Source organism: Myiozetetes cayanensis, unplaced genomic scaffold (assembly GCF_022539395.1).
Source record: "Myiozetetes cayanensis isolate MyiCay16 unplaced genomic scaffold, myiCay2020 scf4, whole genome shotgun sequence".
NCBI lineage: Eukaryota > Metazoa > Chordata > Aves > Passeriformes > Tyrannidae > Myiozetetes > Myiozetetes cayanensis.
In genome coordinates, this window is record NW_026087631.1 from 29,423,395 (window position 1) to 29,443,573 (window position 20,179).

The 20,179-nt window shown below is 39.1% G+C and overlaps 1 protein-coding gene across 3 annotated transcripts in view; it reads right to left on the bottom strand.

Annotated features, from left to right (window-relative positions):
* The window catches only part of MCC (MCC regulator of WNT signaling pathway), a 193,743-nt gene that overhangs the window by 135,485 nt on the left and 38,079 nt on the right, over positions 1–20,179 (bottom strand). Inside the window, exon 1 of one of the 3 annotated variants that reach the window (XM_050328374.1) lies at positions 13,242–13,863. The exons of the other annotated variants lie outside the window; for them this stretch is intronic. Coding sequence (XP_050184331.1) covers positions 13,242–13,298 — 57 coding nt within the window. The 5' untranslated portion in view covers positions 13,299–13,863. Of the gene's footprint in view, positions 1–13,241; positions 13,864–20,179 lie in introns of those variants that run through there. 3 annotated transcript variants of the gene reach the window in all.

Here is a 20,179-nt window from a genome sequence, read left to right on the forward strand (position 1 = left end):
CAGGGTGTGAGACAGAATCTACAAATTATAAAAAGCAGGAAAAAAAGTTTTGTGTTTTGCAGATCACTCTCACCAAGTAACTAAATTAATATAGATCTCCATGCCATCATGACTTGACTCTTATGAATCAATATACTTTTTTCTACTTCACCTAAAGATACACATAAAAAAGATACACATCAGTGGAAGAGGAGAGTTAAAGAGATTCAATCCATTCTCTAATCCAGCATCTCATAGGATATAAGAAAAACCTAACTGGAAAATTATTAGCAATTTTTGTCCTTTACATATAGCAGCCACTACATGCTTCAGGTAGAGAGAAATTTTTCCCTCAAAGATTTAATTTAGTTACATATTTCATTGAAAGAAATTGCATGCTTGTTTTAGCATGGGCCAGACCTTCCATGAGGTGAGTTATACCTGGCAGAACATTGACTTGTAGGAGGGATAAGGGAGTCATCTGTTCCTACAGGAATAAGATTACAATATACAAAAAGAAAGAAACAGCTGATGAACATGTAGACCACCATGAGTTTAAACAAAAAGAACCACGGACATCTGTAAATCAGTTTAAATAAAAAGAACCACCTCAGCCAGTAAATCATTCAACATCAGCATTGGTAACTTGAAAAAATTAAACTGTACTGTGCTTTGCATAAAAAAAAGGAAAAAAGATTCTTGGGTGGAAAAATGAACTGACTTCATGCAGATGTAATGTAAAACAAAAATGTTTCATGTCTAATGTAAAAAAGAAAAAAAAAAGGTAAAGCATGTAGAACAGCAAAAGACAGTCCTTAGTACACCATTCTAAAGTGGGTACCTGGTCTTTCCTGCAAATGACAATAATCACCTTAATTTCTGCACGTGGCTGCAGAACTCATCTCAAGCACACAAATCTAGGCAAAGGAAGGATTTTACAGCTGATTTGCTCCTTGTGGAATGGCACTGTGAGTCCCAACCACAGTTAACAGCAAACCAGATTCTCCTACCTAATAGCTTAAGGGTAAGCAAGGTGTGGAATTTAGATAGAATGCAAAGTTTAAAAGATTATCAAACTAGATGCATTCAGCCCCCTGAAGGATAGGAAGCAAAAGAGCACAGTTCTGGGCTAGGATTATCACAGCCTATTATAGATGAAGGTCAGATAACATATCTTTTCAAGCAAACGGTACATTTGGGTTTGAAGGCAGTTCACCTCATTCCCAACAGAGCACCACAAATTCGTGAAACTTAGCATGGAGTGCTTGGCCACCGTGCTTCCAGATTTCAGGTGGGATTCCATCAAGCCCAGCTGCCTTGCCAGTTTTCACCTGCTGTATTGCTTTAAGAGTTTCTCCCATGGTGGGGGCAGTATCCAGTTCAGTTTTCACGGGTTGTTGTGAAATGAACTGCATTGCTGAGTCTTGAACTACACGGCTAGTACTGAAGAGAGTCTGAAAGTGTTCAGACCATCGATTCAAGATGGAAACTTTGTCTGTGAGAAGCATTTGGCCATCTGCACTGAGTAAAGGACTTTGAACCTGGCGTGTAGGACCATAGGCTGTTTTCAGAGCCTCACAGAATCCCCTGTAGTCACCTGTATCTGCGCATAATTGGATTTTTTCCGCTAGATTGGTCCACCACTTGTTCTGGATGTCACAAAGTTTCTGTTGTAGCTTGCTGCATGTGAGTCGAAAGGCTGCTTCTCTTATATGACAAGACGGCTGAGCAAGGTGGGCTTGGTGAGCAGTTCTCTTCTTACTCAACAATTCCTGGATCTCGTGATTGTTTTCATCAAACCAGTCCTTATTTTTCTTGAAGGAGAACCCTAAGGATTCTTCAGAGGACTGCAGAATGCTATTTTTAATAAGTTGCCAAAGCGCTTCAGGAGAGGGATCTGTGGAATGAACTTCGAGCCTGGATTGAAGATTTGCCTGAAAACTGTCCCTCACTGTAGCTGTTTGAAGACTGTTAACTTGAAGTCTCCTTCTAGGAATGCCACCCTTTTTAGGTTTGGACTTAAGGTGGAGGTTAAGTTTACAGTGCACAAGGTGATGATCTGTTTGGCATTCTGCACTTGGCATCACGCGGGTGTGACAGACATCACAGATATCTCTCTGTCGGACCAATGAGGTGCCAGTGCTTGGACCTAGGATGCATCCAGGTTGTCTTCAGACTATCTTTCTGCTGAAAGATAGTGTTGGTGATGGTAAGCTGCTGCTCAGCACAGAACTCTAGCAGAAGGCGACCATTATCATTGCAGTTCCCAACACCATGCTCGCCCAGTACTCCTTTCCAGGCTTCAGAGTTCTTTCCTACTCTGGTGTTGAAATCACCAAGGATAATGATCTTATCATCTGCAGGAACCTTTTGGATAAGGTGGTGTAGGTCGTTGTAGAATTCATCTTTTTCAGCAGGGTCAGCTTGGAGGGTTGGGGCATATGTACTAAAGAGAACAGTATGTTGCTTGTTGTGTAGTGGGAGGCGTAGGGAGATAATGCGATCAGAATGAGCAGTTGGCAGATTTTCGAGTTTAGAGGCAATAGAGTTTTTAATCATGAAGGCAACTCCTGAGAGATACCTTTGTGACGGTGTCATCGTCACTTTGTACATGAGGAAAGGAGATAAATCAGACTGCTCAAATTACCGAGGTATTACTCTGCTCTCCACTGCTGGTAAAACCCTTGCAAGAATTCTTTTGAACAGATTAATACCCACCATAGCAGAAGATCTTCTACCTGAAAGCCAATGTGGTTTCCGAACCAACAGAGGTACCACAGACCTGGTATTTGTTCTCAGACAACTGCAAGAGAAGTGTTGGGAACAGAACAAAGGACTCTGTGTTACCTTTGTTGATCTCACCAAGGCTTTTGACACTGTGAGCAGAAAAGGTCTGTGGCAGATTTTGGAACGTTTAGGATGTCCTCCCAAGTTCCTCAAAATGATCATCTCACTTGATGAGGACCAGTGCAGTCAAGTCAGATATGGCGATGCACTTTCTAAGCCGTTTCCAATAGCCAATGGTGTGAAGCAAGGCTGCGTTCTCGCACCAACTTTATTCACAGTCTTCTTCAGCATGGTGCTCCAAAGGGCCACGGCAGACCTCGATGATGAAAACAGTGTCTACATTCGATATCGTACCGATGGGAACCTGTTCAACCTAAGGTAACTGAAGGCCCACACTAAGACCTTAAATTATCTTATCCGTGAGCTGCTTTACGCTGATGATGCTGCCCTCGTCGCCCACACAGAAGTAGCTCTGCAGCGTTTAACATCCTGCTTTGCAGAGGCTGCTGAGCTTTTTGGACTGGAAGTCAGCTTGAAGAAGACAGAAGTTTTATATCAGCCTGCACCTCAGGAAGTCTCCCATCATCCCCATATCACCATTGGTGAAACAGAACTCAAATCAGTCCAGCAGTTTCATTACCTGGGAAGCATCATCTCCTCAGATGGTAAGATTGATGCAGAAATAGACAACAGGTTAGTAAAGGCATACAGAGCTTTCGGTAAACTCCATAAAAGAGTGTGGCAAAACAAACACTTGAAGAAAAGTACTAAGATCAGTGTTTACAGAGCCATTGTACTGTCTACTCTTTTATATGGATCTGAATCATGGGTCATTTACCTGCACCACTTGCGTCTCTTAGAACGCTTCCATCAGCGCTGCCTCCATACAATCCTAAACATCCACTGGACTGACTATGTGACCAACACGTCTGTCCTTGAACAGGCAGCAGTCACGAGCATTGAGGCCATGCTGCTGAGAACACAGCTGCGCTGGGCAGGGCACGTCTCCAGGATGCAGGACTGCTGCCTCCCTAAGATCGTGCTCTATGGGGAACTTGCCACTGGCTGCCGCAAGAGAGGAGCCCCGAAGAGGAGATACAAGGACTGCCTGAAACAATCCCTCAGCCTTGGCCATATTGATCACCACCATTGGTCTACCCTGGCCTGGAGACACACCATCTATAACGCTGCTGCTGCTTTTGAGAACACACGCAGGATCACTCTCGGGGAGAAAAGACAACGCAGAAAGAATCGCGTCTCGTCTGATATCACCTGGGGAGTCTTTCTGCTGTGCCTTCTGCAACCGGACTTGTCTATCTCGCATTGGCCTTTTTAGCCATCAGTGCGCTTGTAGCAAGCGTAGATAGAGCCCTTCTGAAATCTTCGTTCGCGAAAGCTAGCCATGATGACGATGATCTCTACTCAGGAATTCTCTTTTTTTTCCCTCTCCTCTGAGAAGAGCAGGGTAGGGAGGAGGGAGGAAAGCAGTGTTCAATATGTGCTTAAAATCCGGCCAAGGTCAAAACCATGACATTAGTGCTCAGAGGAAGCAGAGTGTTGTGAAGATGTCCCTGGCCAGAGAGTCTGGGGTCCAGCAGCAGCTCCCATCCAAGTTCCCCACTTAGGACTTGTTACTTCTTGATTTTATGGACACTGTTCCGGGTGCTGTTACACTTCCCTGTCACCACCACTGGGCTGGTGACCTTCAAGACCAGCAAGGAAGACACCAAGGAACCTTGAGGCCCATAGGGAGGGGGAAAAAGAAATCCGTTTGGATTGTCCTACTTGGTGCACAGGACCTTCAGGGCCTGATAAAAAAGGGAAAAGGAAGGAATCTGTGACCCCCTCAGGCACAGAGAATGGCTGTAAGATTGTGTGAGTTATGCTGACCACATTACCATGTGTCAGGAGCAGGCACTATTGCTCATACTCTCGTACAAAAATGGTGCAGTCTGGAAGGCTATTTAGCTGATTTAACCAGTTTTCTAAGTACCATTTTTAGCTGTACTTGCTAGTTAGGCCCCAGATTACTGTCAAGGGCTAGTGATGGGACAGTAACATTTTGCCTTTGCCTCGGCCAATAAACATAGAAATGGGGCAAGAGGAAGTAGTAGCTTCATCTTTTTTTTAATACATGTCAGCACATAGGCCACAGTTATAGACAGGGAACATTAAGAGTTACCAATTACCTAGTTACTCAGACAAGCATAGAGTCACAACAGAAAAATAAGAACATAGCAGTAACAATTGGAGGTTGTGCCAAGTATGGCATACTAGACCTGATTTTTCAAAATCCCTGAATTCCTGTCTATCTCGCATTGGCCTTTTTAGCCATCAGCGCTCTTGTAGCAAGCGTGGGTAGAGCCCTTCTCAAATCTTCGTTCGTGAAGCCTAGCCATGATGACATTTGGGTTTATAGTCTGCAAAGGACAGACTTCTCAGGATAGACACTTATGTTGTTTTACACCAGCTTCAGCCAAACCTCTTTAAAGACATTTCAGAAGGACATGGAGTCACCAGTGAAATAGTTTTTGACTTATCACATAGCACACTAACCATCCTATATTTCTCTGTCATTACAACCATGAATCACAGTTCTGTGTTGACAATCATAATTCTATTACTGTGACCAAGCAAATTACTTTTTTGGAAACATTTCAAGAAGTTGCTCTGGCAGATCAGAAATTAGAGGTGCTGTTACAAAACTAGGATACACTGAAATAGCCTCACATTTTAAAATGTATAAATGGCCTATTTTTAAAACAGGATTGCATTTCAGTTATCAGCAGATGGCCATAATCCTGATGCAAATTTCTGCTTTGTGATGTATTATATTCTAGTAATATCCTCATAATCTGCAATAAAATCCAGCTTCTGCACTATTTCCAAAATTCTCCATAGAGAATTGGTTGTAATTTGCGAAATTCAGCATGCAACCAATAATACTGCAAACAACCAGGTACTAAAATGAAGCATTCTTTTTATACATAGGTGGGGTAAATCTAAGCATACTGAAAAGAAACATTTCTTTTAGTATATCTTTAGATTTGGCAGGGCTGAAAAGATTTCTGTCAATATTTTAATTCCAGTGACAAATGTTCATGTATAATTGCAACACAGTGGGAATATATAAGCAAATTTGCAGAGTCTTAATGAATATTTTTATTCATTAAAGATAATAAAAATCCACATCTTCAGAAAATATACATAATTCCTATAAACAGTTCATTTACATGGGAAATTCTGACTTTGAATTGAGTAATGAAGACTGCCACCAGTGTCAAAATGCTATCTTTATCAGCATCAGATCCCCACACCAAATCTCCATCCTTCTATCACAGTCTTTGAAATCAGGGATCATCACATACCCCTTGAGAGCACATAAGTTGGTATATTATTACTACATGTAATAGAAAGCTTCAATTAAGCTTTTCCATGCTATTTAGGAAGCAGAAATTCCCATCACAAGTAAAACCTGCAATAAGAGGTACCATGCAATGTCATAAAGACAATAAAACTTACACATAAGGAAAATACCAAGAAGTGACATGAACACATTTCCTTTTCAATCATACATCAAAGTACTCAGAGCTCAGAACAAAAAATGTGACGACACCCCACCATAGGTGTCCAACCCAATTTGTGTCCTCTTTTCACATGTACATGTAAAATAGAAACTTCTGTCTTTGCAAACATTAACCCTGCAATCTATGGATTCTTCTTTCAGAAGCTTTTGTTTATGTTTCCTTTACAGACTACAAAACCCTGGATTGTAGAGAAACACACAAAAATAAACTTCTGAAAGGAGAATCTTGTAATTGTTTCCACACACGTTCTGGTATGTCCAAGCCTGATCAAAGACAAAAACACATTTTACTTTTCTAACATAAGTTTTTTATCTATGAATAAAACCACTAAGTCTCTAAGAGCAATTAAGCAATCCAATACATTGTTAATGGTACTTTCACAGCACACATTTGTCCTGACTGATTTTCATCCCATAAGGCATTTTTCAAAGGTGATTTTTAAGGAGCAAGGAATATTAAAATATCAGGCAGCTAAGTTACATAATCTTTGTCTTTTTTTCATTAGGAGGCTGCAGAAAAGCATTATCAGTACTGACAGTGTCTGGGCATTTTGACTAACCTTTTTATAGTGCTTCAATTTAATAATATCGAAGCCTGGAACACACTCTGTGCCTGATAAGCAGCTCACACAAATCCAGAAAAAAAATTTTATTTGAAGTCACTATGTTCTTTACACTGGGAATACCATGCACACTGTAAATTACATGCGTTGATCATGCCAGAACACCCTCAGCTTGACCATGGATTCATGTGCATGTTCTATCCCATATTCTTAAATCAGTAGTACAGCTCACTGATAACTGATAAAGTACCAGCAAATCTGCCTATTAAAAAATGGCAGATGTCCAACAGAATCCAGAAAAGCTGACCTTCCCCTTTCAAAGTATGCTTTCACATACATAATTTAACATATTATTTCAACATAAACTATAAAAATGTGGTATTTTTCAAAAAGATAAATAATCCAAAGCAGATCTAGCAAATGGAGCAGAAGTGTATCCAATCTAAAAGTTGCATTCAGACTTGATGGTGACCATCCAGGAGCACTTCCATTGAAGTTTTCCACGGAAATATTTTCTTCAAGTTAGTATAGATGCATCAATGTAACTGAGACACACTCAGACTCTCTAAATTCTGTAATTATATTTCACATCTAATGACTCATGACTGCTTGGGAAAATGTCAGGTTTGAAAGAGTGACTAGTACTTCATAAAGCCCATTTGAACCAGGAAAGAAGAGAAAGTTCACACTTTGCCTCAGCATATCTGATGCAAGAAAGCTGAGAACTGTAAGGCGTGTTATTGTCACCTCCAGAAGGAAGTTTTATCCAGCTCTCCACTAGACTTCATTTAAGAAAGTTTCTCCTTGAGATACTTTGATTTAAGCATACTGGGTTGCTGTGCTCACTTCTCTAAGACTTCAGCAGTTCACAAACACTGTCCACTTTTTTAGTTTGTCTGGTTTTACCAAAGAAATCAGATATGCAACCTTTTCAAGATTAAAGCAATTTTAAAATATGCCACATTTGGTGTTTGATAACCATATTTCACTCTTCTCTATTGCAAGGCTGCAGTATTTTAAAGGATTAAAAATGAGGATTTATCACGCTTCCCAAAACATCTCCTGACTGGGGAAATAATACCGTCTCTGTTGATAAAATGCAGTAGAGCCTTCTACGCTACAGCTTGCATACACCTTTGATATTGACAGCCAAGGCTATGCCCCGTATCAGAGACGGAATTGCAGTAGAGTATGGTGTTTATCTTCTCACAAGAGGTATTAGAAATATACTGCCACATTTGTTGCATGGCCAGACACCATTCAAGAAGCAGTCACAATATTAAGGTGACATTTACTCACTGGTGTTCTTAGTGAAAAGACTACCAAACCCAGGATGATAAAGCAAATGTTTGAGATTTAATCCCAGCCTTGAACATAACAAAAAGCTCTTTCCCATTCCATCAGTGCTCTTTCCTCACACGTACATACAAGGACAGCACAAGTTGGTGCTTGTTCCAAAAGAACAGACACACATACAGGAAAGTACCTCAGGGTGGGGATGGCTAGTGCTGAATTCTTCCTCTGCCAGCAAGGCTTTGCCTGATACCCTACTTTTCTGCTGGTTACCCACCTTTCCCCACAGCTCCCTCAGACTTACTCACTGGACTCATGTATCTACCTTCAAGCCATGCAGCCTCTTTTATTTCTGTAATTCTTCTACAATATTTTTCATCAGAATGTGTTTTCTAAGTAGAGCAGCAGTGGAACACAAATCTTAAAATAACACAAAATCTTAAAAGAAAGTGCAATATTGTCCTGCTGTAAAACTACTAAAAAGTCACAATTTACACCTTGGTTCTCTCTTCTTCACATCTGGTATTATCAGATACCTATAATAATTTTTATGGAAGATTTTATTGAAATCCTTCTTATGAACTCACTATTCTGCTTCCTACACAAATATAAGCTTTGAAGCCTATCTTTCCTTCCCCTCCCCAAAATTTTAAACATCCTATTGTTAAAAAAAACAAACAAATAAGTTACTAATTTCTCCACAACAAATAGTCCCTCTGTTTATTCCAGTAAATGTAAAGAGCTAAAGAATATGCAACTGTATCTAATGCTGTGAGCCAGGACATCAGTACCCTAAACACTTGACCTCCAAACAAAAAGAAGCAGACGGCATAAAGTATGCACCTAAAGCAGGATGCCATCTTTTAATTTTACTGTGCAGAAAATAATACAACCTTTCCAGAAGTTATACACCATCATCTCGTGCAGCAAGTGCTAAAAGAAGACAATGAACAATAACATTATATAAATCAGCTGCACCTAAAATGCTGAATGTATTGCAATACTATAATACCATTACAAAATCTCTTAGGCACAGTCTTACTACCAGCAAATTCACAAGGCTCACTTTAATGAAAATTATATCCAAGGATATAACTTGGCTTTTAAGCCAAGGATACAATTTAGTCCTTAAGTATATAATTGAGAAAAATATCATTAGGCTCAGAACTTGGATTTCCTTCACGTTCCCGCACTACTAATTTTAACTATCCCAGAACTAGGCATAGGCATAACTGATGGCCACATTTAGTCCAACAGGTGTACTAGGTCAGACCACAGATCTCCCTACTTCAGCACACCATCTCCAGTATGAATGGCAAGGGGAGCATATAAGAACAAAGCTAGTATGTAAGGGATACATCCTCAGAATGCTGGAGTTTAAAGACAGGTTATGTCTTTCAATTTGGAAGAAAATACAGATTAGACAATCCAATTCCTTCTAGATGAACACCTCTTTCAGCAGAATAACCAAATTAATATGTATAAAGCATATATATTCTGATATAAAGTTTCATTTTTAAGGATCTACAAAATAGTCCACAGTTCTGGGCTCTGAAACTGCACGTTTTCAGTAACATTCATGAAGTTGGCTTTAAAAATATGCCTTAGGATTACATTAAAGGTTTTCAGAATTCTATGTGTAAAACATTGAAGGGATCTAAGGAGCACTTTCCTAATTTGGGTATTACGTTATGCATAGAAGTTCCATCCTCAATCAAGCTTTAAAGGCAAGCTCTGTGAATCATGTTAAGCCAAAATAGTGACAGGTGAAGGCCCATTTCGTAATAGTAAAACTGGGCTTTTTTGGCCACAACATTACCTATTTACCAAAGGCTGTTGTACATTCTCATGGACTACAGCAACAGTCATCTGCAAATTCTAGATTTTACAGATTTGCCTGTCTTAATGCATTTTATATATAAAAATCCCCAAACAAACCACCAAACTTAACCCCCACCTTGCTATGTAAAAACAATGTTTCTTCTACTTCTCTATGGAGTTGCAACACACTGAATCTCCTATACAAACAGCAGATTAGCTAATCTTTCTTTTTTTGGACAGAAGAAAGAGAAGCCTGAAGGGAAAGAAGAGCAGAATAAATGGAGTAACATGTACTGGGCACATGTATCAATAAGCAACACTTTGAATTGTGGAGTTGTGGAACCACAGAGCATGAGTTTTGTGGAGGTCTGAGTGAAACAACAGAAATCAGATTTTTTTTTTTCCCTGCTTTCTGCATGACCTTTGGACAGGGGCAGGGGAGTAAATAAAGACTATCAAGATCTCTGTTTACTCAGACAAGAATTTAGGAACAGCAGTTATCAACCACATACAAGTTTCTACAATCACACTGTGTCTTGGGAAGGAAGATATGCCTTAACTCTTGCTCATTTCCTAAAGAGAGATGTAAATCTCAAGTTGAAAGTTTCAATACAAATGGAATGAGTTTCAATAATTTAATTTTCTATTTTTTCTAATGCATCCTGTCAAGAATACATTTACTATATCTTCAGGGCTTTGTAGCTTTCCTGTTTATTTTAATAAACATAAAATAACATAAAAATAACATAAACATAAAAATAACAATAGTTTCATTCCTAGCGGTCTACACATTGAGATAAAGAGATCAAGGCACCTACACCAAATTCCACAGTGAAAAATATGAACCATAGTGTTTCTTGGTCTGTTACTGTAATTGCCATTCAGATATGTACAGTGGTAGCAGCCCACAGTAATGTGAAAATCTGAACTGACCTTAGAGAGAGATGTGCGAATGAAAACACATTAAGACAGCACTTATTTAATCAAATTCCTATTGTAGCCAATTCCACACTTTTTCCATCATTTAAATTAACAAAATGCTACTATCTTCCATTAATCAAAAATAAACATGGCATACAGAAGATATAGCCAGAAAGGAAGAAAAAGAAGAGCATGCTGAAAAGGTGAGAAACACAGATATATCAACCACAGGTACAGCCTTTACCCAGGCATTTCTACCTTCACTTTCAGCAAACACCGCAATATACCAGTCAGCAAAAGGACAAGGAGCATAAAAACCAGGTGTAAAAATTACAGGGAGTTGGTTGTGAAAATAATGATTGGGGTGAGCAGCCAACTGCATCTCAGAGTACTCCTGCATCTTCTTCTCTCTGAGAGGTGGAATATGACACTTTGTGTAAAGCCTCCATGTTTCACTGAAAACACATTGTTTTATCCAAGATCAATGCTGAAGTTGACCCAGCCTTTTTTTGGGTGGCTCAGGCTAAGGCTCGCTAACATAAGCAGCTCAAACTGCAAAAAGATGAAGGTGAGCAGCAAAGGAATGATGCTAAGCGCCTGGGGAAAGTTCGGAGTGTAAGATCTTCCCTGGTACATCTGCAGTCAGAAAGGAGCCTATTTCTAACTCACCTGTAGCATTAGAGTACAAATGTAAACCAAGTATTAAAGTAAGCTTTTGTTGGGGAAAAAAACAACACAACAAAAAAACATAGTCACACTTTTTTCAGTATTTCCTGTGTTAAAACATTGGAAGAAAAAGGCAAAAAGGTATTTCTTAAAACAAAAGTCCTACTTGATGGATGTGTGAAGTAAACACGAATAGGTAATTTCACGGTAGCAATGCTACCAGTAAATACTTCCTGTTCCAAATATTGACTCAAGTGTCAGTTCTTTGAGACACCCCACGATCTATGTGATCTAGCAAAGTCTTGAAAATTAAATGCTGAGGGGATAGAAATCAGAGATCACCAGGCCATCAATATCTCCACAGCCACAAACTCCAGCCAAAAGTGACCCAGGTTTTTATGCTGAGTTTATGAACCCCATTTATGCTGTATCACAAATACTGAATTTCTAAGCAACAATTTGAAAAAGTAACATAGAAATAATAAAATTGAATTCCTTTCACTTAAAGAAGAAATACATATGAAATTTCTTTCTCCAGAACTTCCCAGTTACAAACCTACCATCCTCTTGTATGGCAGGGTACTGCACTTCCTTAGCTCTCACATATTTACTGTGCTTCCCCCTACACTGTTGTCTCCCTCATTAGCCTACAGATTTATTTTCCATTCTATACCTCAGTGTCTCCTTTCTCTATACAATTAACTCCAGAAATTGTTAACTCTTGCATTCTGGCAATCTTATCCTATCTATTATTCCTAAACCCCCAAACATATAAAGGATATGTCCCAGAAAAAGGTATATCAAAGAAAGGGGTTAAAAGGGAAACAGAAGCATTTCACTTAAACTGGGACAAGACAGACTGGAGATTCAATTTCCTACAAGATGACCTTAATCAAAAGCTTGGGATTTATAGAATAACTAAATTAGCAGTTCTCAGTAAAGCCCATAAGGATTACATCTAAGACATTTCAGTAACTGACAGAATATGCCACTTTTAAAATATTTATTAAGCATTTGCATAATGTCTGATATGGCTTTAATTTCAAATTTATTAAAAACACACAGTCATTTCACACAAAAAACATACCCACAACTGTGAGAAATAAGAGCTTACTATGGTTTCCAGTGGAAAAGCAGAAAGTTTCCCATGACTTGTTTTCTTTTAGGCAAGGAAGGAAAGTAATCTAATTCATCTAACCTAAAGAAACAATATCACCTTGGCTAAATACAAGCAAACACAACTTCTGCCAATGTCTTACCAAAAAATATTTGTCATTTTCGACTCACCCCGCTTCCCTCCTAAATTATCTGCTTAATCTCAACTGAGATCTCCCTATTTCACCTACTGCAAAGATGAATGTTGGGTATAAACACAGCTCTCAGAGGCAAGGCAATCACTGCTGCAGGGTAACAGGAAAAATGTCTCTACATGGTCGCAATCATTTGCCTTTCACCACTTACTCAGACCAAAGCAGCAAAAAAGTTCAGGTCATTTCCTGACTGGCACAGCACGTTATAGGAAGATACACACTCTATTAATTTTTAATTTCATTGCTCACAGACTGAAAGCCCAAAAGGAGAGCATTTCTTTTTAAAGCATAAAGAAGGGCACTGAAACTGCTTACCTCACTCAGCTCTGCAGGGGAGTCATTTCCATATTTCATAGCAACTCCAGAATTCATGATTAGACTTCTTAAGGCTTGACGATTTCTGCAGATTTCAATGCTTCAAAGCTTTGTTCAACTGGTTCAATACTTTCTCCTCCAAAATTTTTCCGTCTGACACATTTTGCTCTAGACAGCCATTTTTACTCCACATTGAGAGTTTAAGTTAACGATGCAAGATCTTCTAAAAGATCCAAACTGGCTTTGACTTCACAGACAATCCATTGCTGTGAGAGACTTGTTAATACTGTGAAGTACTCAGAAAATGCCGGGAAGAAACTGCTTACCAGGACCTCAGGGCTGTCTTAGTCCATCTGCAAGGCGTGCTTCATCTCTGCTGTCTATTTTATTCTGCTCTTTTCCACAACTCTGTTGAAGGGTATCTCCCAATGCTGTTAAACATACTCAGAAAAATGTGATGAGCTTCTCACAAGTCCACAGAGAAATTAAAAAAAAAAAGGAGCGCTGCTACAGTCTTCAGTGTTCACGGAGGGAGAAAGGAAAAGAGAAGAAAGCTCCCCTCTCTGAGAGAAACCGATGCTGCACTTCACGCTAAAGTTTCCCCTGCCAGTAAGCCTGGAGTTTAAGTGGTTTATGATCAAACACAGCTGTCTGGCTGCTGGCTAAAGGGTGCATGGAAGGGGCGGTACTAAAAGGAGAGTGCAAGTGGGAGGGAGAGAGCTACAGAGAGTTCATTTTGGAACTACAGGCATCTCTTCAGCTTTCTGCATACTAATTACTATACAGAAAACTATAAAGCTAAGTAACAGGAAATACCACCTGGATAACAATAAATTGGATTCCTATTTCCCTATTCCTGTGTGCAATTAAGTAAGGAAAACTGGGGTCTTTAGGGGGTGGGAGTTGTAATGATTTCAAAAGGTCACAGTAAGCCTGAAAGCACCATTAGAATGCTGCAGATTTTACATAACAGACTGACATTTTACAAATGGTCCAGGAGATACTGCTAGAAGGGAGAAAAAAGCATTTGCTTTCAACATTCAACTACAAATCTAGAAAAATCCTTAACAAGCTGGATTTGTGGACATGCTGCACCCATTGCAAGAACTGATGATATCCTATCCCCTTTCCTCCATCCCCTAAAATACAGGGGGAGCCCCACACACTTTGTGATGCTGGATTATTATGTACTTTTGGAGTTAGAAGTAGGAAATACCCTACTCTGCAGCTGAAATTTATCATATTAATAGAATGTATTATTAAAGTGTCAAATTAGTTCAGAAAAAACCCTGAAATATAAGAAATATAAGAAATAAATGCTATATGAGCTGTAGCAGAGTTCTTACACCCTGCTAAAAAAACCCATCTGCATGGGAAACAATGCACTCCAAATACCGCATTTTGAAAAATTATATTGTGATTATTTCTTTCTCCTCTGTTAATCATGGATTAGTATCAGTGTGCAGACATAGGGATAATTCATTCCAGTGACAATACAGAAAGTGCATTAAGAAGCAAGATAAACACACGGATATTGCTCTGTGATAGTACAAAGTGGTAGCACTTTCTGGGTCCCTGTCCTTCCTCCATGCCCAGTATCAGGAACTGCAACACTGCTCTGGCTCAGGGGGTAACGGGAATGCCACAATCTCTTTACAAGATATTTTACTTTCATCCTCCAGGTCTCAAGTTTGCTTTAGCTAGTCTGCATCCTGGGCTTTCCCTTACTCTTTACACGCCCACCTTGCATCGCCTCCATTCTTCATTATTTTCCTCTTTGAGTCCCTGTACCACCTTTACATTCAGTTCTGTCTCTACGTTCAGTGCTTCTGTGTATATTCCTCTTCACTAATCTGCTTTGTTTCCAACATGTTTCCAGTTATGGCCCCTCAAATCCCAGCGACGGGCTGCACTGCTCTCTGCTGGTAGGTGGGTGGTGATGCTGGGACGAACTGTGCTCTTCATCTCCAGTGGGTAGGAGGCCAGGAAGATGCAGACTCCTCCAAACTACAAACTGCGGTATGGAACAGCATATTCACAGCATTGATATATTATTAACAGGTACCATAAAGGTACTGTATAGTCACTTAGTTCACTGTTGATGAGTGAACTCACAGATGATGTGTCCTCATAGATGAGGAAAATCCCCCACAACTTCAGTTCAAAAATTCCTGCAACCAATAAAATAAATCTAAAAATGTTTTATCTTTTCAAAATTATGTCTTCACAAACAGGGGGATGAGAGTTTTTTGTGGTTTTTTGCATCACTACTCCTATCAACTTTATTTTCCCCTTTATAATCTGATCTGCTCTGGTCTTTGTCCAATTCTGTTACATATATCACAGGTTCACCAACTACGGGATAAGCCTCGGCATTACTAAGAATAAAGTTCTAAGGTTTCCGTTTTCTAAAGGAAAGTCCATATTAATCATGGCTTCAATACACTGCATTTCCCATACTATATCCCTATACTGCCATATACTTCCCAGCCAACTGTGAACAGCCATTCAGAAATTAAAAGTTATGACTTGTTTTCTTCACTCACCATTGTTTGTCCATTTCTGTCAGACTGGGACATTTCAGCCATCCGACAGATCAGACAGAGCACATGGTACCACAGATGCATCCCAAGCATGATCATGCAGGACACTTCGGGATCTGAACTAGATCCACTGTAAACTCTACACATATAGTGCACAGGATTTTTTTCCACCTTTTTTCTACTCTTTACAGAATTCACAGCTTCAGATGTGTGTAAGAACATGGGAGATACATGCAAGTACTTTCAGAACAAAGTTTATTTAAAATTTAAAAATTAATTGTAATCCATGTGCCAAAGAGTGAAATGGTTAAACCAAACTCTGATGAAAAATTATTTTACTTTAACCCCACCTGACTCCCACTGCAGTCTGCATGCTTGCACTGAGTGGTACAGGATTACACATTTCTCAGTTGGAAAGCATCAACTGTTAACCAACCCATAAAAACTGGCAATGCTTATTTCAGAATCCTTATAAACTACTGTGGAGGGCTAGCTAAGATTAAATGTAACAATTCTCAAATACTTACTCATATATCACATTTTTAAAATAGTAGCATCAAGAACATAGTCTGAGCACCTGAAGATGTAGAACTTGCTCTTCTGTGAAATGTCATTTTCATCTAGGATTTCTCCAAGTCCATTTACTAACCGAATGAAAACATTACATCACAAAATTAAATTCCCAGATAGACCTGACCAGCTGTCTGCAGGCTGTTTTACCATTTTCAAATACATGCAAGAGACCTAATACAATAGCAGGGTAGTAAGAACTTTGTTGAAGCCAAAGTATATTTTCCCATTGGCTTGTGCCAAAGGCAGATTTCAAAGAAAACAAAGGAAAACCTCAAGTATGCCAATTCTGCATTGCCAGGAAATTAGCAGAGCACCCTGTGACCCAGTGAAAGAGGTGCCTTTTGGATTCAGTCCCTCTCTGTTTTGTTTGGCAGCGTACAGTTCATTCTCTGCCTGACAGCTCCTTGCCTAGGATAGCAATGTTTCCTTGCTCTCAGCCTTTTTCCTGTCTTCTCTTTTAGCCTCTACAGGCAGGGAGAGGGTCAGCCTGGGAATGGGAAGAGAAATCTCTTAACCTGCAAATGTACATTTCCTAGTCCAAGATGACGTGGTCTCAGTGGATGCCTCAGTGTGTACTACAGCATACACAAAAAGGAGGTAATAAGCAGCTGGACAAACCTTTCTGTCACAGAGGCTTTTCAGGAACAACATCCACCAAATGCTTTCTCTCAAGACAGTGATGCTGGCCTGGGCTTCCACTCCATCCCAGTGCATTCTGATCCATTACTGCCTTTTGTACCTCTAAAGCACTCATGATGCACATACTGCTTGTAGGTAAGCACATTTGCACTGACTCTTCCCAGGATAATCTCAGAATAATGCAGCAACAACCATTAGTGTTGCCAGTTTGCTGATTGTTGTTCTAATAATCTTATGGCCACTCTATTCCAATTGTTTACTCTTATTACATTGTAGTGAAAAAATCATTGGCACGTGTCCAAGAATCACCAGGGGTTTCTACTTTTTTGATTGTATCTGAATAATCATTTAGTAAGATTTCTCTATCACCTGGTCTAAAAGGATTCTTTCAGGACAATACACAACTCTGTTGCCCTTCTCACCTTACTTTTGAAACTGTCACAGAATATGGAAAACATTAGCAGTTATTTAGTAGTTATTTAGTAGTTATTTAGTAGTTATTTTACAAGGCTGCTCCCTCATAATATGTCTTAATAACTACAACAGTCTATTTGCTTACAGTTAGTGGAGCAGGTGTGACACTTGGCACACATGAATATTCCTTCCTTGATTTAACAGCCGCAAAGTGAAAACTACAGCATAAAAGCAATTATCTATTAAATATGTATGTGTCATATATTCTTCATCATAATGTGTGCCACTTTCTGAGAAGCAGCTTCACTCTGTATGCAACATGCAGGATTAGCTGATCACAATTCCAGGATGTATGAAATAAGCCCTTCTTGGTTGGTTCTGGTTAATTAGCTCTATAATTGAAATGCAACTAATTAAAGTCCACTGAGCATTTAGTTCCTATTTGTTTGTTTCAATATCATCTCCATAGCTAAAACAGCACCCTGCACAATCCTGCACACAAATAAATTACACCTTCAAGTATTGCAAATCTACTACAAAGAGTTTGAGTACAATTTTATTTTCTTCTCATTCTTGCACAAAATACACTGGTGTAGTACGTTTCCATGCACAAAAAAGTAGTACTCAGAAGGTTAACATGAGGGCTAAACTTGGAAGCAGAAATTCAATACAGTAGTTAGATAATGTTTCCAGAAAATTCTTTATTCAATAGCACTAATGCACTATGATTTAAAAGGGAAAGGCTAAAAGGAATGGCAGGTTCATGACACAAACTGTTCTCATTAATGCTAGTGAAGGTTATGCACCTAGATTGAGAGAAAAAAAATCCAACTCATCTGAAACAATTGCAAGTAACCTTACACTGAAAAATGAAGTATTTTCTTTGAAGAAAATAGAAGCAAAAATTTCCTCTTTCCTTCAATCAAACCATCTCGATTAGTCTTAAACAGATAACATGTCTAGAATAATACAATTTCCAAACAGCACTTTAATCAGCTACTCTCACCTGTTCACCCTTCCTCAACTATTTAATCCACTTAAAAAGTCGTATCCTTGACCCAAGCAGTCTCCTCGGGAGTTCACATTTGTTCCTTTTTTCCATCCTCCAGTGTTTCAAGCCATGAAGCCACTCACCAACCTGTCAGACACTTTCATTTCCTGTCACTTCATCCAAGCCTATCATATTTATTTTGATTCCCTCTGACCCCACAGAGCATCAGCACCATATGAGGACAGGAGAAGAATGAGGGAGTCAATGTGTGCCTGTTATTCATGTTGGAGACTTGTCTGTGAGGACAGGGAGAGACAACAGCCATTTCTATGCTCTCTTTGTACTGCAGCCTCGTAATATCATCACTGTCTATTTGCTCCTTGCTTGAAATCCCCAAGAATGCCATTGTGTAAACTACAATTCATGCCATCAGACTTCTGCTTACCTTCTCTTCACAGTCCAGCATTCCCTCAGTTCAGTCATACATTCCTCTATTTATTAACCACAAGGTAAATTTGTTCATTTCACTTCCAGTCCCTACAATCTTGGTAGCCAACTTATATTCCCTTATATTTATCAGTTGTGAAATGAATCTCCTTAAAAAATTTCTTATACAAGAAAGATTTGCCAGGATTCCCCTGCTAAGTCTCTCTTATTTTTCCCAATCTCTAATAGTGAGGTTTCCTCATTTACATTCTCCCCTTACTTCTACACTCTGTTCTGTATCTTGTCCTTCATACACTCTCATTTCCAGTTCCAGTCCCCACTCCATAGTTATGACTGTGCCTCTGCAAACATTCAGCTCTTGAAGTGCAGTCCTTGAACTGTACCAAGACATCTGTGTGTAGTCAGTCTTCAGCTGGCCTGAACATTTAAATCATTACATTTAAAACACTACATCAGCTTCACTGAGCATTTATGGCATTTGGTCAGCTTTCATTCTGGCAGATATTATAACTAAAATTACTTCAGAAGTGACATGAGCTGAAAAAATATATTGAAAAATTTTGGTGAATCAAACCCCCTGGTTTTCAGCCAGATCTATTTTATTATCAAAGAAATTTATGATTGTTATAACTGAATTCCTACAGCCTTAATCTACAGTTCATTAATTTGATATATTTCTTGACTGCATAGTTTAGTGGCTGTTTATGAAGATCAGCAAGTTAGTCTACAGATCACTTCTCAACTCCCTAACTATTTACTATCCAGTAAATACTACTACTTCTTAATTTTTCTAAAGATCTGGTATTTGTAGGGGTTTTTTCCTCTCTCTGGATAGCAAAACATAAAATCCAAACTCTCTATTCTAACCCTGCACCTGGTCTATAAAATTCATTTCCCCTCTTCTAACTGCTTTGTCATATACCTTTTAAATCTCTCCAGTGACATTTTTCCTGTACATCTTCCTACATTTAAGCTTCCCACCATAATCTTCAAGACTGTTTTACCTTGGCCTCACCCCTACTTCAGCCTTCATATCTCTCGGTTCCCTTTTACATTTTAAGGGACAGTGAACAACCCTGCTTCAGCATTTATCATCTCTGACTTTCTTATATGGTTTGTTTAGTTCTACAACCCAAGACATTTTTCTCAAGCCACTTACTCTTACTTCAGATTCATGAAATGTAATCACAGAACTAAAATCTCAGGCCTCTTCTGGATAGTCCCATACTTTATTAAGTTAAGAAATTACTTGCTCAATATTTCTAGTGTTTACTCTCTGATAAGGGTCTATCAAGCAACCAAACCAAATCAAATAAACAAACCCATGTCTA